The following is a 22,388-nucleotide window of genomic DNA, read 5'->3' on the forward strand; positions in this document are numbered from 1 at the left end:
GTATTTTAATTCTGGTTTGGGGGAGGTGGTAGAGGGCATTAAATCCATGGATAAATTTATCTGTGATGTCAAATTAAGGGAGTAAATGGTTAAGGTATGACCAGTTTATACTGTGGAATGCCTTGTGTATATCAAGGCTGAGAAGGCAGACCGTGCAGGAGGAGAGATTAGTGTTTTTGGACTATGTTAGTAACAAGTCTGATGTTATCAGTAATTTGTTGACCGTGTATGAATCCTGATTGATCATTGTGAATAAGGGACCTGATAACTGATGCCAATCTGTCTTCAAGAAGTTTGCCGAAGATTTTCAAGTCATTATTAAGGACTGACATAGAGCGAAAGTTTTGAGTGAGGGTATGGTCTTTGAGAGGTTTGGGGATAGGGGATAGGTTTGGTAAGAGCATATCTTCAGGGAATCGGCTGTTCCTAAGGAAATGGTTGAAGAGCTTGGTCAGTCTGGGTACTAGTAAAGGTGCAAAATTTTTATAATATGATGTGGTAAAACCATCTGGGCCAGGAGCAGTCGATGTTTTAAGTGATTTTAATATAGTGATTTCTTGATCTGTGCAGGGATCATTGAGAGTGGAGGTTTGTTGGTCATTGAGGGTAGGGAGGTGTATGTTATCAAGCCAATTGATTGCGGTTTGATGGGGTTGAGTTTGGGGGCCAGAGAAAAGATCTTTGTAAAAAGAAGAGAAAATGTCTAGGACTTCTCGAGGGTGAGTGACCAGGTTACCAGTTTGGTTACGCAGCTTGTACATATGATGGGGTTTGTGTTCTTGATTATGTTTTTTTGCAAACATGGTAGAAGTACAATTGCCATGTAGCAAAAATCTGGCCTTAGAAAATCGAAGGGATTTTTCAGTGTCTGCTGAAAGGATCGTATCTAAAGCTAGACGCTTAGGTTGAATTTGTTTCATGATTTCAGGGGAGGGTGATTGGCCTAGCTTGATGTAGAACAAGTCTAGGTCCTTGATAAGGGACTTAATTTCTATAAGTTATTTTTGGCTGCTGCAATACTAATCAGGTGTCCTCTAAAAAACGCCTTATGCGCCGACCAGAGTGAAGTAGGGTAGATGTCATCCGTTGAGTTATTAATGAAGTAATCTTCAATGTGTGTGTTTATGTTTAGGCGTGTGGACGGATGAGATAAGAGGGAGTCATTCAGACGCCAATTAAATGGGGTAGGAGCAAGACCTATGTGAGAGGTTTCAAATGCAACCATGTCATGGTCAGACGATGGACAGGGGTGGATCCGAGCTCTCGAGGAGTTTGCCAGAAGGATGGGAGTACTGAAAATATAATCAAGTCTGGCATAACAATCATATGGGTGAGAGTAGTGGGTATAGGCTTTCACGCCAATGATGAGCTCTCCATGAGTCAATCAATTGAAATTTGCTGAATGATTAATTGACTTGGAGAAGGCCTTCGAGGTAAGAGTAACATTGCTTCTATCTAAGAAGGGGTGTGCGGCTAAGTTAAAGTCTCCTCCTAGTACTATATGGCGGGAGCTAAAGTGGTCTAGAGTTTCAAAAAATGTATCGAAAAATGAGGTTTGAGCTTCGTTAGGGGAGTATATGGAGGAGATTGTAAGTGAGTGCTTATTCATTGTGCCTTTCAGAATAATGTAATGACTATCTGCATCTTTATAAATGTTTTGTATTTCAAAGATGGTAGAGTTGCGAATAAATATTGCTACCCTTCTTGATTCATTAGAGAATGTAGTGTAGTAATGTTGGTTGTAAGTTTTGTCAAAGTAGTGTGGGTGATTCTCTGAGGAGAAGTGGGTTTCCTGGAGGAGGATAATGTCAGCACCCAGTTTTTTATAGTGTCTGAATGCTTTTTTGCATTTGTGTGGGGAGTTAAGCCATTGGATGTTGCGTGAAAATTTTTTAAGACCCATTCTTAAAGGAGATATTTGGGAAAATTATATTGGCTAGGTTAGAGAAAAACCTATGTGAGGAGTAAGCTATGAGTATATATATAGTAGGCTATAACAGGCTATAACTGTTGTCAACACAACATATAAAGGTAAGCAGTGTGTAATATAGATTAAGGTTGTGGCTTGTGACAAGAGAACATCTGTAGTTCAATAGTTTGAATTTCCTCTTGAATAGACCTATAAAAATATAAGGATGGAATTTTCCAGAAAATATTCCAGTTAGAAAAAGTGCCATAAGGGTAAAAAAGGGTAATTTGTAATGTACCATAAGGCGCCAGAGGACTCAATGTCATCTGACCTTACAGATTTTAAATGAGGACAAAAAAGTCCTAAACTCACAGACCAGGCCCGGCATGGTTCCCAAACCAGAGGGAGTGCCGCACTAGGCCGCGGATGAGAGTATGGGGTCAAACCAGCGGCGGCTGATGTGCCAGGTAAAGTTATTTGACAAAGTCAACTATGTGCATCGTAAGAGTAACAATCTAAGCATAACCACAAAAAATTGCCAAAAATGTAACGGGTAATATAGAGTGCAAACATGAAGCATTAGCCCTTGTACACACGGTCGGACATTCCGACAACAAAATCCGTTGGATTTTGTCTGACGGATTTTTTCCGAAACTTGTGTTGCATACACACGGTCGGACAAAGTTGTCGTAAAATCCGATCGTACGGAACCCGATGACCTTATTTTGTTACGACGGGACTACGTTCAGGCTAGTAGCCAATAGCTTTGGTCTAGGAATTTGATCTGAGCATGCGTGGCACTTTGTCCGATCAGAATTCTCTACACACAATCGGACAAAGTCCGATCGGATCATGTTGTCGGAAAGTTTTATAGCCCAGCTCTAAATCTTTGTCCGTCGGATATTCCGACGGCAACAGTCCGATGGAGCCCACACACAGTCGGATTATCCGACAACGCGGTCCGATCGGACATTTTCCATCGGAATGTCCGACCGTGTGTACAAGGGCATAGAGCTAAAATAACCTTTAAGCCAATAATATTTTCTTAAGAGAAAAGAGAACAAAAGGCAAAAAAAAGGGGGGGAACAAACCCCAACACTCCTTCCTCCTATTTTCCCCCTTAAATACAGGGGTGATCTAATGCACTGTCTCAAATATTGGGGAGGTTTGAAATACCATCTGTCAGGGAAAATCAAGATTTGCATGGTGTTAAGCTTTGGAGGAGGAGTGGTGGAGCCCCCCATATTGTAAGTTAGATTTGCAGCAGGTTTTTATTTGGTGGGATCTAGAGGCTCCTAGTTTCTAAACTGCCGTAAGGGCATTAGCATAAACATAAAAAGGTCTGTAAGACTATAGTGTCCATTTCCTTTCCAACTGCTGCTCTTTAACCACTTTCAGACTGGACCAATTTGCTGGTCAAAGACCAGACCACTTTTTGCGATTCGGCACTGCGTCGCTTTAACTGACAATTGCGCGGTCGTGCGACGTGGCTCCCAAACAAAATTGACATCCTTTTTTTCCCACAAATAGAGCTTTCTTTTGGTGGTATTTGATCACCCCTGCGGTTTTTATTTTTTGCACTATAAACAAAAATAGAGCGACAATTTTGAAAAAAACGCATTATTTTTTACTTTTTGTTATAATAAATATCCCCCAAAAATATATATAAAAACATTTTTTTCCCTCAGTTTAAGCCGATACATATTCTGCTACATATTTTTGGTAAAAAAAATCGCAATAAGCGATTATTGATTGGTTTGCGCAAAAGTTATAGCGTTTACAAAATAGGGATAGTTTTATAGCATTTTTATTAATAATTTTTTATTATTTTTTTTTACTAGTAATGGCGGCCATCAGCGATTTTTATTGTGACTGCGACATTGTGGGGGACCCATCGGACATTTTTGACACATTTTTGGGACCATTGTCATTTATACAGTAATCACTGCTATATAAATGCAGTGATTCCTGTGTAAATGACACTGGCAGTGAAGGGGTTAACCAGTGGGTGGCAGTGTAGGGGTTGAGTGTTCCTAGGGATGTGTTACTAACTGTGGGGGGGTTGGGCTTTCATTTAGTGAACACTGATCTCTGCTGCAATCACATGGAGCAGAGATCAGCGTCACTAGTTGCTAGGCAGAATGGAGAAATGTTGTTTACAATGGCACTTCTCCATTCGGCCGCTCCGTGAGACGATCGCGGGGATGCCCGCGGCGTTCGACTCCGCGGGTCCTGCGACCGGACTCACGGGGGTCCCAACCAGCGTGGGAGCGCACCGCCGGCGGTGCGCTCCCGATGGCAGGGCGGCTAATTTAAAGGGACGTACATGTACGCCCATTTGCCTGCCCGTGCCATTCTGTCGATGTACATCGTCGTGCGCTGGTCGGCAAGTGGTTAAAAAGAAAAAAACATATACTCCGATTTGGAGCACTTGGCAGTAGAGCTGGAGCAAAAAAGCAAAAAAAAAAAGGGAAAACAAAAATTCCTTTTAGCTTGGTCCTGGAGGGATTGGCGTCATCTCCTCTGGTCCCTTGGATTACGACGAGAAGAGGCAGTAGTCCAGATAGGTGAAGAACGAGATGTTACAGGAAGATGGTTAAGGGGTTCAGGTTCTAGCAGGCCCAGCTTGACGAGTAGTTCTTTCCCTTCTATGATGTTGTAGACTGTGTGTTTGGTGCCATTGTGCATCACTGACAGTTTAAAAGGGAAACCCCATCGATATTTGATCCTGGCTGTCTGCAGAATTGTAGTACTTCTTTCATCCTGCGTCTAAGGTCTAGGGTGGGTGGAGAGATGTCAGGGTAAATTTGTAAATTGAAGTCTTCCAGCTCAATATTTGGTGTGTTTCTGGATGCCCTCCTGATATCTTCTTAAATGAGAAAACTTCATGCACATTATTATATCGCTTAGGAGTTTATCAGGAGGTGGTTTGGGGCGAAGTTCTCTGTGGATTCTGTCCCATGCAAAGGCTGACATGGGTTTGTTTGGCAAGAGCATGTGGAATACCTTTGACACTGCAGGGAAGAGCTCTATGGTGGACTCTGGGATACCACGCACTCTAATATTGTTTCTGCGAGTTCGATTGTCCAAATCTTCCACGTGTGCTTGCATATAGGTAAAGCTGTCTGCAAGTGTTTTCTAATCTCTCCTGAGGTCACTGTGTGCAAGGAAGAGTTCATCGTGCTTAGTCTCTAGTACATCTGTACGGCTTCCTATGTTAGCAATCTCCAGTGTTAATGCATTTGTTGATTTGTGGAGTTCAAGCTGTATTTTATCAGCTAATTTCTCATATATGGCCGAGAGACTTGCATCTAGGTCTGCTTTAGACAGAGGGGAGTTTTACTCACATTCTTTTGTAGGCAGTGGTTGTCTCGGTGTGGAGCTGTTTGAGGCAGCCCGTGCACCGGCGCCATTTTGGGACATCTTACCCTGCTGTTGTTCCAGGCTGAGCAGGTAGTTGGTAAGTGAGTGTCCGGAGAGGCATTTACCTCTCTTTTTGCTGGAATTCATGCACTGCAATGTCCCCCAGGGATGCTGATATATTTTTAGTTTTTGTTGAGAATTGGCCCTGGGGATCAGGCCTAGCGATTCTGGTCAGACAGAGCTCTCAGCACACACGTCTGTCCTGCATTGCGCCGCGCATGCGCCCCCCTCGCCCAGTCACTTTCATATTGTTGAATCATGAACACTGATCTTACCTGAGGCAAGTGAGGCCTGCAGTTCTTTAGATGTTGTTCTGGGTTCTTTTATGACCTCCTGAAATGAGTCGTCATCATGGTCTTGGAGTCATTTTTATAGGCTGGCCTCTCCTGGGAAGGTTCACCACTGTTCCAAGTTATCTCCATTTGTTGATAATGGCTCTCCCTGTGGTTCACTGGAGTTCCAATTCAAAAGCCTTAGCAATGGTTTTGAAACCCTTCCAAGATTGATACATGTTTGTTTCTAATCTGTTCTTGATTTCTTTTTTATATTGTGGCATGATGTGTGGCTTTTTGTGATCTCACTTTGTCAGAAAGCTTTTATTTATGTGATTTCTTGATTCAACAGGTCTGGCGGTAATCAGGCCTGGGTGTGGCAAGTGAAATTTAACTCAGCTTTCCAAAAAGTTGTGGTTAATCACCGTTCATTCATGATTCAGCATGGGAGGGGGCAATTACTTTTTCACATAGGGCCGGTTTGAACAGCTTTTTTCCCTTAATAAATGAAATAACAATTTAAAAACTGCATCCTGGATTTGCTCGGGTTATCTTTGTGTAATATTACAATTTGTTTGATGAACGCGTTGACGTACAACACGTACAACGGGACTACAAAGAGGGCAGTAGCCAATAGCTTTCGTCTCGTAATTTATCCTGAGCGTGATCGGAATTTAAACGATTGGATTTTGTTGTCGGAAAATTTTACTCTCAAACTTTGTGTGTTGGAAATTCCAACGGAAAAAGTCAGATGAAGCCCACACACGGTCGGATTTTGCGACAACGTTATCCGATTGCACATTTTCCATCGGAGAGTCTGACCATATTTACAGGGCATAACTCTATAGCAAATAATTAAACAAAGAGCTTGTAGTCCTGTACATGGTAAATAAAAAAAATAGGGAAAAACATCATAAATTCCCTATAAAATGTTCCAACAATTAGGAATATAAAAGTTAACATATCATAGAATAAAACTATGAAGACTGGCTTTGTTCTGTAGATAAAACGAGTACACATTTTATTAAATATAACATAAATTTATCATGAGCTTAAATTAATTTACTGGTGGTCAGTCATAATCAGAGGACTGGAAATACTGTTATCATTAGCATGCCAGTTTGGTATATCACAATTTTCAGCTAAAAAGGATTCTAGGCAGATTAGCTTTCTGAGCCCTGTCTACTTGCATTGACGTAAGTAGATGTACACCAGCTGGCCATGTCCATCACTCAGCCAAGTCACAGAATTCCTGAATATACTTAGATCCAGCAGGGCCTGTTGCACAAACAGTCATTCGTTTGGAGGACTTGAGCAAACCAGGGCTTAAAGCGGTAGTAAACCCGCAATTTATTTTTTTATTTTTTTAAACCTGCAAAGCAAAAGGCATAATGAGTTAGTATGCACCGCATACTAGCTCATTATGAAATACTTACCTTAGAACGAGGCCCCGACATCTCGCCCGATCCACGCCGAGGGAGCCGACATGCTCCCTCGGCGTCTCTTCCGGGTATCGCGGCTACGGCGCTGTGAGTGGCCGGAGCCGCGATATCGTCACTCCCGCGCATGCGCGCGGGAGATTTCAATCCGGCCGGGCGAGCGCTGCCGGATTTTCACGGAGAGAACCCCCTTGTGCGCATGCGCCGCTGCAGTCAGCGGCGCATACCGAGGGGAATATCTCCTAAACCGTACAGGTTTAGGAGATATTTTTTTTACCTACAGGTAAGCCTTATTATAGGCTTTCCTGTAGGTAAAAGTTAAAAAAGTGGGTATACAACCACTTTAAAAGAAAACAAACTTGGAATTTTTCCTAAAGAAGTCAGCTTTTTTGTGAATTAATCATGAAAGATTTACCACACATTCCACTTCTCTCTATCTTCACTGTGGCTGCTTTTGGCTTTGCGGAGAGACTCCCCAAAGGTTTGTTTCAACTGCTTCATTCTGTCACTTGGTACAATATATCATACATATACACACACCAGCACACATGCACAAATATATACAGTGCTGTGAAGAAGTGTTTGCACCCCTTCCTGATTTAAATTTTTTTTGCATATTTGTCAGAATGGCTGATGGTGGCAGAATGGCTCCCCTGCACAAATCACTCCTGACAAAGCCAGGACGAGGATCTGTGTGCGTAAACACACAAATCCAAGTTCTGCCAGGGTAGAGGAGACAGATCGTTTTCTCCTAGTATATAGGAACAAAGATTGGTCTCCTTCCCCAGGGAGTCCCATCCCCCCTACAATAAGAACATGCTGAGGGAACTCATTTAACCCTTTGATCGTCCCCTAGTGTTAACCCCTTCCCTACCAGTGAAATGTATACAGTAATCATGCTATTTTTAGATCGGATCACTGTATAAATGTCAGTGGTCCCAAAAGTCTCAGATTTGTATGCCGTAATGTCGCAGTCCTGATAAAATATCACTGATCGTCGCCATTACTAGTAAAAAAAAAAATAATAAAAATGCCATAAATCTATCCCTTATTTTGTGGACTCTATAACTTTTGCGCAAACCAATAAATATATGCTTATTGCGTTTTTTTTTAACCAAAAATATGTAGAAGAATATATATCCGCCTAAACTGAGGAAGAAATGTATTTCTTTTTTATTAGAGGATATTTATTATCGCAAAAAGTAAAAAGTATTGTGTTTTCAAAATTTTTGCTCTTTTTTTGTTTATAGCACAAAAAATAAAAAACGCACAAGTGATCAAATACCACCAAAAGAAAGCTCTATTTGTGTGGGGAAAAAAAGGACGTTAATTGTGTTTGGGTACAGTGTCGCACGACCGCACAATTGTCAGTTAAAGCGACGCAGTGCCGAATCGCTAAAATTGCCCGGTCAGGAAGGGGGTAAATCCTTTGAGGCTGAAATGGTTAAGGTCATCCCACAGCATCTCAATCAGATTTTAGTCCAGACTTGGCCACCCCAAAACCTTAATTTTGTTTTGTTTTTTAAAACCATTCAGATGTGGACTTGCTAGTGTATTTCGGATCATTGTCCTGCTGCATAACCCCGACTGAGCTTGAGGTCACAAGCTGATGGACAGACATTCTCCTTCAGGATTTTTTGGTAGAGCTCATATTTCATGGCTCCATCAATTATGGCAAGTCGTTCAGGTCCTGAAGTTGCAAAGCAGCCCAGACCATCACACTACGACCACCATGTTTGACTGTTGGTATCATGTTCTTTTATGAAATGCTGTGTTAGATTTACACCAGATGTAATGGGGCACACACCTTCGTTTTTCTCATCAGTCCACAGAATATTTGCCTAAAAGGCCTAGGGATAATCAAAATGTTTTTTGGCAAATGTGAGATACGAGTCTTTGTGTTATTTTTGGCCAGCAGTGTCTTTCACCTTGGAACTCTCCCGTGGATGCTATTTTTGCCCAGTCTCTTTCTTATTGTTAAATCATGAGCACTGGCCTTAACTAAGGCAAGTGAGGCCTGCAGTTCTTTAGATGTTCTTCTGGGTTTTTGTTTTTTTGACCTCCTGGATAAGTGGTTGTTGTGCTCTTCAAGTAATTTTGGTAGGCCGGCCACTCCAGGGAAGGTTCACCACTGTTCCATGTTTTCTCCATTTGTGGATAATGGCTCTCCCCGTGGTTCGCTGGTGCCCCAAAGCCTTAGAAATGGCTTTGTAACCTTTTCCAGACGAATACATGTCGATTACTTTGTTTCTTATCTGTTCTTGAATTTCTTTAGATCACAGCAGGATGTGTTGCTTGCTTCACTTTGTGAGACAGCTTCTGTTTAAGTGATTTCTTGATTCAACAGGTCTCGCAGTAATCAGGCCTAGGTGGGGCAAGTGAAATTTAACTCTGCTTTCCAAAAAGTTGTGGTTAATCACCGTTCATTCATGATTCAGCATGGGAGGGGGCAATTACTTTTTCACATAGGGCCAGGCAGGTTTAAACAGATTATCGCATGTTGCAGATGGAAATTTCGCTGAATGTTTGGTGTTGAATGTTGGCAGGGATGACATCTAAAGGTTAAAATAGGAATTACAGCATCGTAGGCCTATTTAAATGTGTCACTGCTAACTCCTCCTTGCTCTGAAGAAACCAACAGCAATTGGTTGGTGAAATGTGTCAGCAGTGACGTCAGCGCGCTACAGCTGGACCGCGTGCTGCTTGAACTGAGCTCTTTGAATGCAGCGGCGTTGGTGTGATCAATCAGAGACACCACGGGGTAGAGGAATTAGTCGGATGGACGGAAGCTTAACACGGCGGATGTGGTGAGAGTATCATAAGCTGTGAATGTTACTTTTGAAAGAGGAAAGATATCACTGACTTCTAGTACTCCCCCGCTGATATCTATTGGTGATTCTCTTGAGATCTTGCATGACATTATCAGTAGAAGATTACCTATTTTACAAGTCACCAACATAAACTGCACTGTGAGATTATATTCAAACAGAAACCTCACAAGGAAGTGGACAACAATTTTGCTCATTTATCCAGCACAACTGATATGCTATTAGTTATTAACTGAACTCATTAGTAGAAATTCTCATGGATGTGAGAGGAGTTAAGCGTAACTTTGTTTGGCTTGGTGACTGTGGTATGAAAGTGATGTAGGCAGCCGTGGCCCCGCTTGTATGTTTTTAATATTATTGACAATGTTGTCAATGGTTTTTTAATGAGTTTGTGATATTTGTAAAAATCCTTTTTTATATGGTGTTGTATAAATTAGTAGTGGGAAATTCTGTAATAAAAATATATTTTTTTGCACTAAACTTAGTGTTCGCTAGTGATCTACTTTTGGAGATATCCTTTCTTTATTCTCCAAATCTTTTGTTTATGCGGTTTGGATCACACAGACTGCATTCACAAAATAATATGAATGAGTGAAAGTTAAAAATAAGAAACAGTTTAAATTTATTTTGTGGTTGATCCTGGCATCCCTCTGTTTTTTAAGTGGAATTTAACTCAGCTTTCCAAAAAATGTGGTTCATTCATGATTTAGCAAGGAGGGGAGGCAACTATTTTTTCACATAGGGCCAGGCAGATTTGGACTGCTTTTTTCCCTCATAAATTAAATCATCATATAAAAACTAAACTATATAAAGATGTCATAATTATGTATTTTTTCTCTCTAGCACAACATGCATATAGGTATATCCACCAATCAAAACTTAAAGTGGTTGTAAACCCTTTTTAAAAAAACCTGAAAAAAAAATCCTGCAAGACAAAGACATAATGAGCTAGTATGCATAGCATACTAGCTCATTATGAATAACTTACCTGAGAACGAAGCCCCCGAAGCGGTCCTCCGTCTTCCTCTTCGCCGCTGCCATGGAACCCGGAGCGACGCTTGCGGCATATCGCCGCGATCTGCGGCCTGCCCCAGTGCGCCTGCGCGCCGCTGTCTACGGCGCATGCGCCCTAGACAGCGGTGGCTGTCTTCGGGCAAATATCTCCTAAACCGTATAGGTTTAGGAGATATTTCTTGGACCTACAGGTAAGCCTTAATCTAGGCTTACCTGTAGGTCAAAGTTGGTTGTAAGGGTTTACAACCACTTTAAAATGACCCAGTATCTCAGGAAAAGTCTGTGTTTTTGTTGGTGTTATGACTCTGTGCGAAGGAACCTTAAGGCTCGGTTCACACAGGGGGCGATGCGAGGCGACACGACTTGCCTCGCCGCGACCTGCCGCGACCTCAGCGGCGACTTGCAAATGACTTCTGTATAGAAGTCAATGCAAGTCGCCCCGAGGTCGCCCAAAAGTAGTACAGGAACCTTTTTTCTGAGTCGGAGCGACTCGAGTCGCTCCTCTTAGAACGGTTCCATTGTACAGAACGGGGGCGACTTGTCAGGTCGCGGCACGGCAAGTCGTGTCGCCTCGTGTCTCCCCCTGTGTGAACCGGCCCTTACTCACTCTTCTGAACCACACTCACCTTTTTCGTTGGACCTTGAGGCCTCATGCACACTGGACGTTAAAATAACGTTACAAAAACGTCAGTAGCTTTGCAGTAAGCTTTTCAACTTTTTTGCAATAGCGTTTTTTAGTGTTTATTAGCATTTTGCATTTTTCTGTGTTAGAGTTTTTAGTGTTTTTTTTTTTTTACAATGGATCAAAAACATTAAAAAAAGCTGGTGTGTGATGTTTTTGAGCGTTTATCGATGTTTATCAGTGTTTATCAGCGTTAGAGCGTTTTTACAGCTGAAAAACTTCTCTCAGAACCCACTAATTTTGGTTTTTTTTAACTGCTCAAAAAAGTTACTGCCCAAAACTGCTGATTACAGCCTATGTGTGCATTGACACATAGGATAACATGATGGAGAGTTTAATGAAAAAAAAAGGTCTACTGCCAAAAACAGCTGCTGTAAAAACGTCCAAAAATATCCAACGTGCATGAGGCCTTAAGGTAAAATCAAACACTCTTTTTTCCAAGACAATAGGGGGGAAACCTCTGATACTCTCCACAGTCAGAAATCCGCAGATAGTGATTCCGGAAAACATATTTCAACAGATAGGAAAAACTGAATCCGCATACTGTAAGCCAGCTTGATATTATTAATTAGCCAAAAATTGTAGCCAGTTTACTTACATTAAAATGTACACTACAACCTGTGCACATAGAAAGACAGCTTTCTGAACAGCCAGTACTCTCCTGGCTAGTTGGACCATCTTACTTGTGTGTTTATGTCAATAGGCTCCACCCTACGTGTTACATAGTGCACCTTTAACCACTTGCTCTCTGAATGATTCACACCCCTTCATGATCAGACCATTTTTTGTGATACAGCACTGCGTTGTTCTAATTGACAATTGTGCACTCATGTAATGCTGTACACAAATAAAATGTATGTCCTTTTTTTCTCACAAGTAGAGCTTTCTTTTGGTGTTATTTGAGCACCACTGCGTTTCAAATTTTTTGCCGCTATAAACAAAAAAATACCAACAATTTTGAAAAAAAAAATCTATATTTTTTTTGCTTTCTGCTATGAAACACATCCAATAAAATTTAAAAGATCAAATTTCTTCACAAATTTAGGCTAGTGTGTATTATGCTACATATTTTTGGTTACAAAAAAAACCCCAATAAGCGTATATTGATTTGTTTGTGCAAAAATTATAGCGTCAGCAATCTATGGGATATATTGGAATTTTTTCATTCATTTATTTATTTTTACTAGTAATGGGGGCGCGACTGCGATATTGTGGTGGACACTTGGACACTAACTGACACTTTTGACACTTTTTGGGAATCAGTGACACTAATACAGTGATCAGTGCTAAAAATATGCACTGTCACTCTACTAATGATACTGGCTGGGAAGGGGTTAAACATCTAGGGCAAGCAAAGTGTTAAATGTGTGTCTAGCCAGTGTTTGTGTGTACTAGGTGTGCTGCTTTTACTAAGAGAAGTAATGGATTTTATTCCTTGCTTTGCGGGGAAAGAAAATCCATTACTTCCTTGCCCCCTACTCAGAAGTACCTAATACATGATCTGGCACAGAGAGCTGCCTTAACGCTGTATATCTAAGCCCTTGTACACACGGTTGGACATTCCGACAACATAATCCGTCGGATTTTGTCCGAAACTACAAATCCGATCGTACGTAACGTGATGACGTTATTTCGTTACGATGGGACTACATTCAGGCTAGTAGCCAATAGCTTTAATCTAGGAATTTGATCTGAGCATGCGTGGCACTTTGTCCGATCGGAATTCTCTACACACAGTCGGACAAAGTCCGATTGGATCATATTGTCGGAAAGTTTTATAGCCCAGCTCTAAAACTTTGCCCGTCGGATATTCTGATGGAAACAGTCCGATGGAGCCCACACACAGTCGGATTATCCGACAACACGGTCCGATTGGACATTTTCCGTCGGAATCTCTGACCGCGTGTACAAGGGCAAAGTTATACGGTCGGCAAGTGGTTAATGTAAGCAAGCAGGTTTTAAAAGGCAAAAGGTTCCTTTCACCTTTTCTAAAAACATGAAACCCATTGGAAAATTGATTTAATCATAATAAGACAATAACAAAAAGGAGTAAAATACCACTAAAACAAATCTATTTGAATTTATATGAATATGGTGAAATGGCTAAAATTGAATAAAATGACAGAAAAGATCACTGAAATGTCTTCAACGTTTCTTCAACTAACTCCACAAATGTAAATAAATATGTTTGTTCTATATGCTTCAAACTGAAACTAACGAGTACAGAGTTAGTAGGGTAAGGCTTACCATACATTCTTGTTCAATTTCCTTTAGATTTACCTTAACCACTTGCTTACTGGGCACTTAAACCCCCCTCAGTCCCAGACCAATTTTCAGCTTTCAGCGCTGATGCATTTTGAATGACAATTGCGCGGGCATACAACACTGTACCCAAATGAAATTTTTATCATTTTTTTCCCACAAATAGAGCTTTCTTTTGGTGGTATTTAGTTACAGCTCAGAGTTTTATTTTTTGCTAAACAAACAAAAAAAGATGCAAAAAAAAAAATCATGTTTTAATAGTTTGTTATAAAATTTTGCAAACGGGTCATTTTTCTCCTTCATTGAAGTGCGCTGATAAGGCGGCACTGATAGGCTGCATTGGTGGGCACTGATAGGCTGCATTGGTGGGCACTGATAGGCTGCACTGGTGGGCACTGATAGGCATAGTTAAGGCGGCACTAATAGGCACAGATAAGGCGGCACCGATGGGCACAGATAAGGCGGCACTGATGGGCAAAGATGGGCACAGATAAGATGGCACGGATGGGTGGCACGGATAAGTGGCACGGATGGGTGGCACGGATGGGCACTGATAGGTACCACAGATAGATGGGACTGATGGGCACTGATAGGTGGCACTGATAGGTGGCTCTGATAGGTGGCACTGCTGGGCACTGATGGGCGGCACTGCTGGGCACTGATGGGCGGCACTGGGGTGCAGCACCTTTGAGGCAGATTGGGTGGCACTGTGGGTGGCACTGTGGGTGGCACTGTGGGGTGGCACTGTGGGGTGGCACTGTGGGTGGCACTGTGGGTGGCACTGTGGGCATTATGGGCACAGACGGGGGGCACTGGCAGGTGGGCACTGGCAGGTGGCATGTGGTGACTTTCATTGCTGGCCGTGATCGGGACTGATGTCCCGATCACGGCCGCCGGTGATCGCCTTTTTTTTTTTTCTCCTCGCGCTGTCAGCGCGAGGAGGAATAATAGCCGATTACCGGCTCCGTTCTATCACATGATCAGCTGTCATTGGCTGACAGCTGATCACGTGATAAGGGGTCGGGATCGACCCCTTACACGGATCGGTGATCAGGCGAGTCTCACGGACTCGCCGATCACAGAGCGCGCCTCGCCGCAGGCCGCTCGTAACCGGGACGACGTCAATAGACGTAGTCCCGGAAATCTAGGTCCGCGCTAATGCCGTCATTCGGCAATAGCGCGGTACCCAAGTGGTTAAAATATGTAGTGCACGGGCCTGCCTTATTGCATACAAATTGAAAGTGCTTAGGTTTGACCTCATATTATATGGATTTGGTAAATCTAAAGGAAAATTTGACAAGAAAATTGTATACTGTAGGGTCAGCCTACTACTTGAAACTTTGCACTTAAAAATCCTTTAAATCATATGCCAGTCAGGTTTGTAAACACTTCCGTTTAAAGCGGAGTTACACCCAAAAATTGAACTTCCGCTTTAAGGGAAGGTGACCCCCTGACATGCCACATTTGGCATGTAATTTTTTTTGGGGGGGGGGGGGGGGTGTGCGAAAACCCTCTTTTTAGAGGGTTCTAGCTCCCACATCCTCCTGGCGCACCCGCAGCGCTGGAAGAAAGATCACCTCTGCCACTTCCTGGGCAATCATTTTTCACGTCACACGTCCCAGATGGTTGCCGGGCCAGTCACATGCGCAGTGCATGCCCAGCTGTGAAGCCACAGCCGGGCACCCACAGTGACAATGCCGGCGCCGCAAAGAGGAGGAGGAGATGAGCGGGGCTTCTTCCCCCCACATCGCTGGACCCTGGGACAGGTAATTGTCCGATTATTAAAAGTCAGCAGCTGCAGTGTTTTTAGCAGCAGACTTAAAAAATGTTTTTTTTTTTAACTGGAACTCCGCTTTAACTACTGATTGATGCAGAAGTCTGCAGAGACCTGGGATTATCAATGAGTAGCGAGTAACATTCTACAACTACGGGCACTAGCATGTCTTAACACACATCTCTAGTCAACTAATCTTTGGGGAACTAGCCACATTGGATTTTATTTAGGCTAATTAGTATTATTTCCCTAAGAGGTTAACTCCACTTTCGTGGGGAAAAAAATAGCAAATAAAGAAAAAATAATATAGCGTATACAATTGTGACACAAGTCATATTGTAATTGAATGTTATTAAAAATGACCTTTGCTTTTCAATCTGCAGCCGCTGTAATTTTCTATAAATGCAATATGGCTACCTGGAGTTGTTCTGTACACAGAATGTGTAGAAAACGCCTCCCCAGAAACATAATTTCCTGCTTGTGTGATTGGCTCACCAAACTTCCTAGAAGTCTGCCTAAAATACAAGTCAGATTTCAGGCATCCCCTGCAACAAAAATGTAATTTTTGGTGAGATACTCCCAATAGGAACATGTCTAAAGGGATGCCGGGCCAGCAGCTTTCCTGATTAGTGCTCTGCAGGTGCACACCTGATTGATAATAATGAAACCCCTCACATTAGACCCACTAAGCACAGGGGCACAGAGGAACAAACAGTGATTTATTAAGAATAACAAAAGTCAGGAATCTGCAACAAAGTTTGTTATAATCCTTGCAATGTACATAGATCACCCAGGGGGGATGGTTTTTTCTCAACAAAAGTGGAGTCATGCTTTAAAATAATCTAGCTCTGGGAATGTCTTTCTAATTCTTGTGCCCCTTCTACATAGCCATAAACATGCATGCTTGGTTGATCCAAACATGAAAAAGCTTTCTCAAGAAAGATCTTTTAATGTTTTGAATATGCCTGCTCTATATTGAAATCCCTGCACCACAGTGCTCGGATTAAGTGAGGAAAAACAATCAGATGTGCTGCGTTGCTCATGTGCTAACAAGAAGCATGCTGATAGGAGGAGAGAGTACAGTGACAGAAAAATATGCTCATCAGTCTGCCTCTTCTCCATGCACTGTCAAGTCTCAGGCTTGGAAAGATAGGTGTTGGAACCCTATTAGTATTATAATTATGGTGGTATCTGGAAGAAATATTCAGATTCTCGGCTGGCATCTTTTCCACACCAAAGGACATGTTCATTACCAGGTAAGTCTGCAAAGCATATGGTGAAACAAACAGATGTTTTATTTTAGTGCAGAAAAAGCTCTGATAAAAGGGTGTGTCTGAGGCCCCCAAAACACATTGGCTCCATATGTTATTCTAATTCAATTAGGAATAAAAATATACACAGACAATCAATTCCTGGTGTGGTGCTTTAATCTACAGTAAGAACAAAGTCACGGACTTGGGGAGGGACGAGGCTTGTATGTATTATTTAACTGCAGCAAAGGTAAATCAGGTCTTCTGCTTCTCCAGTAATAGCTGTGCTATGTGTCAGAGCAGTGTAAATCTCAGGATTGGATGGACAGAAATATAAGGCTTTAGGCAGGTAAAATAGATGTATTTCATTGTTGTATTTACCTGTTTGTCAGGAGGAATTTAGGTCAGCTTCACATCTATGTGTTTCATTAACCCATGTCCTGTTACACATATCAATGCAGGTTATGCACTGTGTGTTGTGTGCCCTGCATTGGCAAAAAGAGTGCATTACAATTTTAGGTCCATTGTGTTGTGTTGACAGTCCATTCAAATGAAGACTGCCTTAACACAATGTATTACCATGTGGCATAATTTGTGTTATTACAAGTATGTTAATGTACCGCACAGGTGTAAAGAGGCCCTTAGGCTGGATTCACACCTATGCATTTTTGGCGCTTTTTGCATTTTGCAGATTTGCACTACAGTCCATTTAAAGTGGTTTCCTATGGAACACGTTCTGTAGTGAAAATCAGCAAAATGCAAAAATCACTAAAAATGCATAGGTGAGAATCCAGCCTTAATCAGCTAGTACAGTTGAGGAAAATATATGTGTCACTACCTAAGGCTGGATTCACACCTATGCAGTTTTAGTGCTTTTTGCATTTTGCAGATTTGCACTAGAGTCCATTTAACATTGATTCCTACGGAACACGATCTGTAGTGCAAATTTGCAAAATGCAAAAAGCACAAAATATGCATAGGTGTGAATCCAGCCTAAAGGTTCTCAACCCTGGAGTCAGTTTACTCTGTGTTTGAGTACCTTTGTCTTTATAATCAACTGTAATTTTTTAAACTAACATTCCAAAGCTGATATAACAGTTATATATATATTTTTTTTTATCAGCCTGTGTTACTCTTAACAAAGCTCCAAAAATTGAAGAAAACAGTCCTGTGGGGACTCTGGTAACAGAGATATCCCTTGGACCGGGCTACACAGTGGAAGTGGAAGGGGATACATTTGTAATAAATGGATCACGTTTGCAAATGAATCGAGAAGTGGACTTTGAGGTAAGCCGCTTCCTTGGAAGAAATTCTGGTGTTTTAAAAAAGTTCTTTTAACCTTTTCTCCTTTATCCAAAACTATGGAATAATGTTTACAGACTGAAGGAAGATAATCCGCTAAATGTATGTGTGGCCAGAAGCTGGCTAGTCAACATATAGACTTTATCCTGTGGCCTTATGTATATGGATTGTCGTCTTACATCAAAGATACCCCTGATTTTGTCAACAAATTGGAAGAGGTAGTATTGATTGATGATGTATGGCTGGCAAGTTTAGACATAGAAGCTCTCTATAGCGACGTCGAACATAACCTGGTTATGAGTACTTTCTAAAGGCCCGAGGTACAGGGTTTCAAGCACACACATTGTTCACTTTAGAGAAAATTATATGTTTATTGATTTCCATACAGATATGAAAATAGAGCCACTGAAGACATCTCAGACATATGTAAATAAAATATGCACGTTATAGACCAAACCAATGATCAACCAAGCAGAGTCCATCAGGATGTCCTCATGACTTAATAACATAGAATTATAACTGTGGTGGCTGTGACGGAATCCGGACTCCCTGACTGGTTATCTCCAACAAGAAGCTGCTTCCCAAACTCTGTTACACAAGATCAGTTGCAGGGTTTCCGGGTGAGGCTATAGTTACACCAAGAACTCTGGTAACACCAGTTTTAGAGTAAACCCGAATAAGAACTGTTTATTTGAACAAGAATACAGGCTTTTATACACTTAAGAAGGTCACTCACCACATTAACAATGACCCAAATATACCCAAAACATCACACAGTGGTTTAGCTAACAAGGTACAGCTGACTCATGGCTAATCCCAAGGGATCCTTAATTAACCACTTGGATGACTCAGATGTCTGATTGCAGTCCGACTGAAAGATCAGAAGGTACAATACACATTATCATAAGTATAAACGCAGAACACCTTCAGACAATAGCTGAGTTAATTAGCACAAATAACAATGGGTGAAAGACTCACTAGACCTAATTGCAATAAACACATTATAGCAGACAACCCCAGACAGATGGCTTGGTAATGACATCAGCATCTGCTATTGGTCCCACAGTGTGAAGCAGTCCTTGCTGGAAATGTGGCATATAGGCCCTTAACACGGATCCCAGAGTCTGTGTTTCTTGGGGAGACATGGACATGAATCCAAAGTAACATTATTTCACCTCACATACACCTCACAAAGAGTAAAGCCCATAGTCTGTAGGCAAGAGGCTAGCATTCAGTCCCCTCCAAAAGCCTCTGTCCTAGGAGAGTCTATCACAGTGGCCAAAAATGGTATATAGGTATATGGAGTAAGGAAAGAAAGAGAGAGAGGTGACCCAGAAAGGGGCTTTTGGAGGGGACTGAATGCTAGCCTCTTGCCTACTGAGTATGGGCTCAGAAAAGGTGAAATAGAAATAAGGAAGAAGTGATGAGAAAAAGGAAAAAGGGCGTGATCTTGAGCGAAAGATATTGCTATGGGCGTATTTCATAGACAATATATTCATCCCATGGCAAGGATCGAGGGAGCATTTCTATGATTTCATGAAACGACTCAACACTAATGATATTGAGATGTTTTTTTACCAGTGAAATCCAAAAAGATAGTATTAATTTTTTTATTTTTTTTTGGCTTATGATTTTTGGGGGACTGGCAGGGGTTTGAAATCATTGCTACTATCTTTAAACCCATTGATTTTTATGGTTACATCTACTTTGCAGTATTTGAATTTGTTTGGGCTGACTACTTTGGTGGGGAAAGTGGTATATAATCACCATCACAGATATCATACAGCCTGGTCTGTGAAGAGTAGATGCGATATTGATACATATAATCATTATAAGAGGTATTTCTGTGGTGCCCCATTTTTAGTACTGGGGAAAGATTTTCACTTACTGTATCTTAGTATGATGACATCATTTTTTGGTGACACCTTATAGATTTATATTGAGTTTGCTCGTACAGAGCCACAATTTTTAGCGGAAGTAACTGACATATTATTTCCCATTTTGTTTGTAGACTTTTTGGGGTTCACCCTCCTATAAGTAGTAACAACACACACATTTAAGTCCTTATTTAATGTTAGGTTACTTTTCCTCCCTTTGGCTTTTGTGTAGGGGCATGCGCACCCCCATTCTGTCTTTACCATTATTATATATAAATATACAGACCTATTGACTTGACAGACCTGCAAGTCAATACCCTTCACACCGCATTTTTAACTTTGCCATGTGTTTTATATTTACTGAATCCTTTTCAATCAATTATTACGTTTTTATTTTTTTGTATAACACAATGCCTTTTTAGTTTTCCTCTTTTTCTAGCTGCAACTTTCAAACATTTACCAAATAAATACGTCCACTGCAAGTTTTTATTTTAGGCCATACTATTCCACATCCTGTGGTTTTTATCCACCACCGACCGAGCACTCAACAAGGTTCACACACACATTGGTCCTGTGCATTTTGTGTGGTCAACAGGAAAAAAATAAAGTTTTGTCTTCAGTTAACGTGATACATTTTTAACAGCTTTTTCTACTGCCATTACTTCTCGGGACATAAGAGACTTTGATAGGTTGTTTTGATAAATAAGCAGGCAATTTTTTGCAAAAAAACACAGTTAACGGTTGTTTTACAGATGAGGTTTTAATACATTGGAATTCTTCCAGCTATTTACTACAAAATTTGTTCTGCTACTTTTTTGTGCTGAAGGAACCACAAATATGTGTAGATTACTTCTATAATCATCACTGGTATAAAGAGTTCTATTTTAGTTTTTAAATAAATTAATAAAAATTTTCCATACCAAGGCTCTAAGGTAGTAAGAATTTCTTTTTAAATCCCAATAAAAAGTAACGGCCGAAACTTTTCACGTATAGGTGTCGTGGAACTAAAAATATATTTTTATTTTAGTTTTCCTTTATCTTTGCATGGAAAACATAGCAGAAATAATTTTTCCACTAATGTAACATTTGTTAGTTAAAATGTTTTTTTACCTTGGATTATAAAAAGTGTCAAATAAAATGTAAGATGGTGGGGGGGTGGGGGAATAAAGAGGAACTGCATTCTACTCGAAAAATTTGTAATAAAAACATCTTTGCCATTCTGAAGCTTCCCCCCAACCACCTTGCATATTATTTTATGTATACTGTGATTCTGTACTTGCCAAATATGCTACAGAAATCTCCCTCTACTGAGTCTGGCAGTAGCCTTTTTAACTGCAGGCAGCTGAAGCTGCTGCCTGTTCACTTCCTTAATTTACAACGGCACACAGAGGCACACCTCCAGCTCTGTAGCTTTCATTGGTCCTCTTATGACTCATTCCCCCTCCCTTCCTGACAAACTCTTACAAGAGTGAGAGAGAGAGCTGTGTATGATGTCATAAGCCTAGGCTTTTTATCAGACAAGAAACAGGAAGTGGGCTGTATAAGGTCTAAAAAAAAATGTTTTACTATCCAAAGTTAAAACAGCAAGGGCAGAGGATTTAATAGATAGGAAGTTGAAAAAATAACTGAAGGGCTGCTTTAACCACTTTCAGACCGGACCATTTTGCTGGCTTAAGACCAGACCACTTTTTGCGATTCGGCACTGCGTCGTTTTAACTGACAATTGCGCGGTCATGCGACTTGGCTCCCAAACAAAATAGACACCCTTTTTTCCCCACAAATAGTGCTTTCTTTTGGTGGTATTTGATCCCCCCTGCGGTTTTTATTTTTTGCGCTATAAACAAAAAAAGAGCAACAATTTTGAAAAAAAGCATTATTTTTTACTTTTTGCTATAATAAGTACCCCCCAAAAATATATAAAAAAACATTTTTTTTCCTCAGTTTAGGCCGATACATATTCTTCTACATATTTTTGGTAAAAAAAAAACGCAATAAGTGATTATTGATTGGTTTGCGCAAAATTTATAGCGTTTACAAAATAGTGGATAGTTTTATGGCATTTTTATTAATATTTTTTTTTTTTACTAGTAATGGCGGCGATCAGCGATTTTTATTGTGACTGCGACATTATGGCGGACACATCAGACATTTTTGACACATTTTTGGGACCATTGTCATTTATACAGCAATCAGTGCTATACAAATGCACTGATTTCTGTTTAAATAACACTGGCAGTGAAGGGGTTAACCAGGTGGTGGCAGTGTAGGGGTTAAGTGTGTCCTGGGGCGTGTTACTAACTGTGGAGGGCTGGGCTGTGTGTTAGTGAACACTGATCTCGGCTCCAATCACAGGGAG

At 41.1% G+C, this 22,388-nt stretch overlaps 1 protein-coding gene across 5 annotated transcripts in view; it reads left to right on the top strand.

Annotated features, from left to right (window-relative positions):
* CDHR5 (cadherin related family member 5) overlaps positions 1-22,388 on the top strand; it is a 194,485-nt gene that overhangs the window by 31,899 nt on the left and 140,198 nt on the right. For all 5 annotated transcript variants that reach the window (XM_077458846.1, XM_077458855.1, XM_077458863.1 and 2 more), the window contains exon 2: positions 17,977-18,140. In XM_077458846.1, coding sequence (XP_077314972.1) covers positions 17,977-18,140 — 164 coding nt within the window. The remainder of the gene's footprint in view (positions 1-17,976; positions 18,141-22,388) is intronic.

The sequence above is a fragment of the Lithobates pipiens genome, unplaced genomic scaffold, assembly GCF_037356315.1.
Source record: "Lithobates pipiens isolate NorthernLeopardFrog02 unplaced genomic scaffold, aLitPip1_a1.2 Scaffold_10, whole genome shotgun sequence".
NCBI classification, from domain to species: domain Eukaryota; kingdom Metazoa; phylum Chordata; class Amphibia; order Anura; family Ranidae; genus Lithobates; species Lithobates pipiens.